The sequence below is a fragment of the Leptonychotes weddellii genome, chromosome 6, assembly GCF_054177405.1.
Source record: "Leptonychotes weddellii isolate Sample4059 chromosome 6, ASM5417740v2, whole genome shotgun sequence".
In the NCBI taxonomy this organism is placed as follows: domain Eukaryota; kingdom Metazoa; phylum Chordata; class Mammalia; order Carnivora; family Phocidae; genus Leptonychotes; species Leptonychotes weddellii.
Genome location: NC_138374.1, coordinates 129865911 through 129872178, shown reverse-complemented (window position 1 = coordinate 129872178; position 6268 = coordinate 129865911). Strand labels below are relative to the sequence as shown.

The 6268-nt window shown below is 40.1% G+C and overlaps 1 protein-coding gene across 1 annotated transcript in view; it reads left to right on the top strand.

Moving 5' to 3' along the window:
* The window catches only part of LOC102731808 (flavin-containing monooxygenase 5-like), an 11049-nt gene extending 5878 nt beyond the window's left edge, over positions 1–5171 (top strand). The window contains 3 exon segments of the mRNA XM_081823214.1: positions 1992–2308; positions 2895–2967; positions 4253–5171. Coding sequence (XP_081679340.1) covers positions 1992–2308; positions 2895–2967; positions 4253–4604 — 742 coding nt within the window. The 3' untranslated portion in view covers positions 4605–5171.
* Positions 5172–6268: the final 1097 nt, after the last annotated feature.

Below are 6268 nucleotides of genomic sequence, written 5' to 3'. Positions count from 1 at the left end.
TTGTGAGGTATAAATGTGGAAGCACATAAAAATTGACTATGTGGGGCGCCTGGGTGGCTCAGTTGGTTGAGCGACTGCCTTCGGCTCAGGTCGTGATCCTGGAGTCCCTGGATCGAGTCCCGCGTCGGGCTCCCTGCTCGGCGGGGAGTCTGCTTCGTCCTCTGACCCTATCCCCTCTCATGTGTTCCCTCTCTCTCATTCTCTCTCTCTCAAATAAATAAAATCTTTTAAAAAATAAATAAATAGGGCGCCTGGGTGGCTCAGTTGGTTGAGCGACTGCCTTCGGCTCAGGTCGTGATCCTGGAGTCCCGGGATCGAGTCCCGCGTCGGGCTCCCTGCTCGGCAGGGAGTCTGCTTCTCCCTCTGACCCTCCCCACTCTCATGTGCTCTCTCTCATTCTCTCTCTCTCAAATAAGTAAATAAAATCTTTAAAAAAAAATTGACTATGTGTACAGCCTACATAAATTTAATAAATATTTCTGAGTTCCTACTATGATCAAGTAGGTTTCTGGGTACTGGGAGTAGAAGAAGGGCAAGGCCAGGTAGAGTCCTAGCTCTTGCTGAGCCTCTTTCTAGTAGGGGAGAAACCAACTAGTCAAAACATAATGCAATGACATGGAGTAATACGTGCTATGAAGAAACAGTAAGCAGAGTTGGGGAGAAGAATCTTTTTTAGATGGGGTGGCTCTGGAATGCTTATATGATGAGAAAGCATTTGAATGGGGACCTAAGGAAGTGAGGAGGCGAGTCCTGAAAGAATATCTAAGATGAGAATCACATTCTAGGCAGAAGCAGCACCAACTTCAAAGGCCGGAATGAACAGGATTTATTCAAGGAAGAGCAAGGAACCCAGTGTAGCGAGACTACTGGGAGAGGTGAAGTGGTAGGAAATAAGTTCAGAGGCATAGGCAGGGGCCAGGTCACAGAGGGATTTTTATTTTTTATTTTGTTTAAGATTTATTTATTTATTTGAGAGACAGAGCACGAGCCTGGGGTGGGCGTGGGGGAGCAGAGGGAGAGAGAGAATTCGAAGCAGACTCCCCACTGAGGGCAGAGCCCAAGGTGGGGCCAGATGTCACCACCATGAGACCATGACCTGAGTGGAAATCAAGAGTCAGACACTCAACCGAGCCACCCAGGCACCCCCAGAGGGATTTTTAGGGCTATAGCATGGACAGAGCTTTGGATTTCATTTTTAGTGAAATAGAAACCCATCAGGATATAATTCTACATTTTAAAAGGGTTACTCTTGCTCCTGAGTGGAGGAGAAATTGTAGGGAGTCAGGGGTGGAAGCAGGGAGACCACTAGCAGTATTAAAGAATGTTGGTAAAATTTATAAAAATGGTATGTAGGTTCTCAAAATAAATGGAAATCCAAATATGATCTGATTTTGCTGTTCTAGTATGAACACCTCCACTAATTGCTTTTAAAAATCTCTCCCCACAGGGGCGCCTGGGTGGCTCAGTCATTAAGCATCTGCCTTCGGCTCAGGTCATGGTCCCAGGGTCCTGGGATGGAGCCCCACATCAGGGTCCCTGCCCTGAGGGAAACCTGCTTCTCCCTCTCCTCCTCCCCCTGCTTGTGTTCCCTCTCTTGCTGTGTCTCTCTCTGTCAAATAAATAAATAAATATTTAAAAATAAATAAATAAATATAATAAATAAATAAATAAATAAAATCTCTCCCCTCAAAAAATGTTTTAAAGAAGTTAGATATCAATACTATCACTGGTATAAACTTATATACCACATTTCAAAATCTTCTCTTTGCTTATAATAAGCATTAGATAAATGTTATTGGCATTCTAATAATACAGAATGTCTATTCAGTAAAAATTCAGAAAAAGTATTGAGTAAAGGAAATATTTACAAAACAAAAATCTAAGTCTTTTTTTTCTTAGCTCAACTAAAAACTATTTGAAGTATTTTCTGAGTTCAACTCCTTTCCAAAAATACATATTAATTTTCCTGGATTTCAATTTTTATTCTTCAGATTCCTGAGCCATCAACCTACTTTCAGTGATGATCTACCCAATCACATAATATCTGGTAGAGTTATGATAAAACCAAATGTTAAAGGATTTATGGAGACATCCGCCATCTTTGAAGACGGCACAGGATGTACTTTCTCTTTCCCCTTTTTGGAAAATAATTCAACAGTACTGGACAGCCAGCGCTCCATGTTTAAATATGTCTTCCCTCCTCAACTAGAGAAACCAACCCTGGCTTTCATTGGCATCCTCCAGCCTGTGGGAGCCACCATTCCCACATCGGAGCTCCAGAGCTGATGGGCCGTTCGTGTATTTAAGGGTATGTGCTGACCTTATGCATATTTAGAAAAGATGGCAATCCAGATAGTGTGATTTCAGAAGCATTGCAAAGCTCTTCTGCTGCAAAACATATCTGAAGTTAACCTTTACAGTATCTGAAATTGTGCCACTTGAGATTTGTTACTTTAGGGTTTGATCATTATTTAACCTGTAGGATTCCTGTATGAAAATGAAGATTTAAAAACCACTACTTTAAGCTATCATCAAGTGACAACTTGTTGGCAAAGAATTCATAACATAAATGAACAAGTGTAACTCACTATTTAAAAGACAGCCAGAGTGAATACTCTGGTAATGGGACGACACACACACTACTTTGTGTCTTGTCAGTTGGGTGCGACTCCCTTCAGTCCATCCTTCTTTGTGAGCTTTGAGGTCTGTTAGTCAAGATGCAAACTCATAAGTCTGTAAGGCATGAGCGCCTGATTAAACAAGGAATGGAGGGCATTCCACAGTAACTCCTGGGTCCATCTCCCCCACTCTTGTGCTACCTCACTCATGATGTTCTCTACCACACTGATTCTCAGGGTCTTCATTTCTTGTGGAACCTCATCTTTCTTTCCTAGGATTGAACAAATTACCTTCAGTGAGTGGCATGGTGGATGACATAAGAAAGAAGAGGAAAAAATTTGAAAAAGAGTAAGAAACTTGCTTCTTAGTAAAAGTCAATTGAAAGTGTTTAGGTGGCATTGTTTGCCTATCAAGTATGCTTTACATTTTCCTCATCATAGAATCTGAGTCAATTTGCCTAGATGAGATCTCAAATATTAACCTCTTCATTTCCTCTTAATCAAGCATAATATAAGTGTATGGAATATTTGTGGGAAGAATGGATACAGAATAATCCAAGATAGAAACTTTAGAATTATGTTTAAAATTCATGTAATGCAAGATAAGCATACAATTATAAATTTATGTCATAGCATAGCCTTAGAGGTGCAAAGTGTATGAAATGCAAAGATGAAATGCAGGGTTGTTCACTCTTCCAAGGAGCTTGAAAGATAAATCAATGTGAGAAATGAGTTGGCAAATCATTACAGAATCCAATTAAAATTCTGACATGAAGTCAGAGGCTTGTACGTTGTACCAGATCTTCTTAATAGAAAATTATTCTCAACCATTGGGGTTGGAAATGTGTTTCTATGCAACAAATACCTGTTGAGAATCTACCATGGGAATGTCACAGCTTGTTCTCTACAATCAAAGGGTTCGTCCTAAGAATAGTCAGTTATCCAGGAGTTGGTTTAAGAAGGTTGGCCAAGAATTGCATTTCAGTAATACTGAAAATCAAATTAGTGTCACACATACCTGAATAACTGGCCAGTACAATTCATATTTCCCACCAATTTACCAAAATGAGATATATCCTGAATGAGAATCAAATGCATGGCCAAAGTACAGGAGATTTCAGCAAAGAATATCATTAATATGACAAAAATCTTCTGAACCCCACCACCTATGACTATCCAAGACCCTTGGAAGGATTTGAGGTGAAAAATACACTGTGTGAATATTTTGTTAGAAACCACTGAGGGGGCGCCTGGGTGGCTCAGTCGTTAAGCATCTGCCTTCAGCTAAGGTCATGATGCCCAGGTCCTGGGATCGAGCCCCGCATTGGGCTCCCTGCTCGGCGGGAGGCCTGCTTCTCCCTCTCCCACTCCCCCTGCTTGTGTTCCCTCTCTCGCTGTGTCTTTCTCTGTCAAATAAATAAATAAAATCTTAAAAAAAAAAAAAAAGAAACCACTGAGAAATTATCAATAGCCGTTCATTCTTTTTCCCGTGGATTATCCCCTCATACAAGGTCCACCAATGTTGAGAGGAATCGTGCTTGGAAGGATGGGGGTTGTCAGCTGACTTGCGGTTTTTTTATTTTAAAATTTTTAAAATTTTTTAATTTTTTTATTTTTCCCCCTTCTGATTTCAGATTCCTGAATAACCCTGGTGACACACGCAGAGTACAGTACGTGGATTACATGGATGAAATTGCCTCTGAAATAGGAGTGAAACCCAAACTGCTCTCACTCTTCCTGTGGGATCCAAAGCTGGCTATGGAAATTTTCTTTGGACCGTGCACACCTTACCAGTACCGTCTGTCGGGGCCAGGGAAGTGGGCTGGGGCCCAGAGAGCCATCCTGACCCAGAGAGCGCGGATCATCAAGCCCCTGAGGACTCGCACCCTCACCCGTGACCGGCCTCCATACTCTGTGCCATGTTGGCTTAAAAGAGCCTGTGCTGCTCTTCTCTTTGTTCTCAATTTAGTCGTTATTAAAGGATAATCCTATGATCGTTAGTACATTAGAGCTATCGGTGACACACACTAATTAAGAGATGGGCATGTGCAGTGTTTATCCTTCAGTTCAGACGAGACCAGTACAATAAATTATCTGATAACTCCAAAATTTCTCATGCAGAAGTATTTTGGCAAAATTGGGGATTTCTTCAACAGAGATTTCAAGTGAAGTGGCTTGTATGAAACTTGCTTTGGAAGTGTATAGTTAATTTCCATAACATGACAGATGTTCTCCGTAACGCCAAGTTCTCCTGGGCCCTCCCTTTACAGTAAACACACGGTTTGTCAGCTGTTTGCAATTGGCAGATTCTTGGTTTTGCATGGAAAGCACAGGCTAGGACAAAGTAACTCTTCCCACAATCTTGAATAGCTAACAGCGAACAAATGTCTTCATCAGGAACCTTCTCCTCTAGGGTCACATTCTATAGGATCATGGATATTGAGGTAACAGAGTACTTGTACTACAGGTTATGTCAGGGATTATTGAGGGTATTTTAGGGGCTGGAGAATGCCACGGAGGAGAATGGAAGGAATAATAGAAGTCAGGCAATGTACATAACTTTGCGTTCTATTAAAAGTATCGGAACATGGAACGAATTCCTCAGTAAACATAGAAAATTCTATAAAAACATTCAGGAGAATGTGAAGAAGAGATGGAGAGAAAAAGTAGTAAATATATATATATATATGTGCAGATATCTCTTCAAGATCCTGTTTTCATTTCCTTTGGATATATACCCACAAGTGGGATTGCTGGAATATGGGAGCTCTATTTTTAATTCTTTGAGGAACCTTCATATATATATATATATATATCACTGTTCCCTCACTTTTCTTGCAGAAATTACTAAAAGAATTGAAGAAAATTAAGAGCTCAAATATAGAGAAATCATGATATGAGACTGGACTTATTCTCTGAAACCATCTAAACATAGAAATGTCTCATAAGTATTTCAGTTCCAAGTATAATACTAAACACAAATATATATATATATGTGATGAAATGATTACCTTAATCAAAGAAATTAATATACCCATCATCCCACATAGATTCGTTTATTTTTTAGGTGAGAACACTTAAGATCTACCCTCTTAGCAAATTTCAGTAATACGATATTCAATACAATATTTAATAATTTAGTCATACAGTATTATTAACTATAGTCACCATACTGTACCTTAGGTCTCCAGAACTTACTCATCTTATAACTGAACGTTTGTTCCTTTGACTAACATCTCCCCATTTCTCCCCAACCACCAGGCCCTGGTGACCACCCTTCTATTCTGTTTCTAAGAATTCAACTTTTCATAACTCCACATACAAGTGAGATCATGCAGTATTTGTCTTTCTTTGTCTGGTTTATTTCATTGAGCATAACGTCCTCCAGTTTCCCCCATTATGTCACAAATGGCAGGATCTCCTTCTTTTATAAGGCTGAATAATATTCTATTATATATATATGCATACACACACACCATATTTTCTTTATCCCTTCATCCATCAATGGGCACTTGGGCTGCTTCCTTATCTTGGCTTTGTGACTAACACCACAATGAACTTGGGAGTGCAGATATCTCTTCAAGATCCTGTTTTCATTTCCTTTGGATATATACCCACAAGTGGGATTGCTGGAATATGGGAGCTCTATT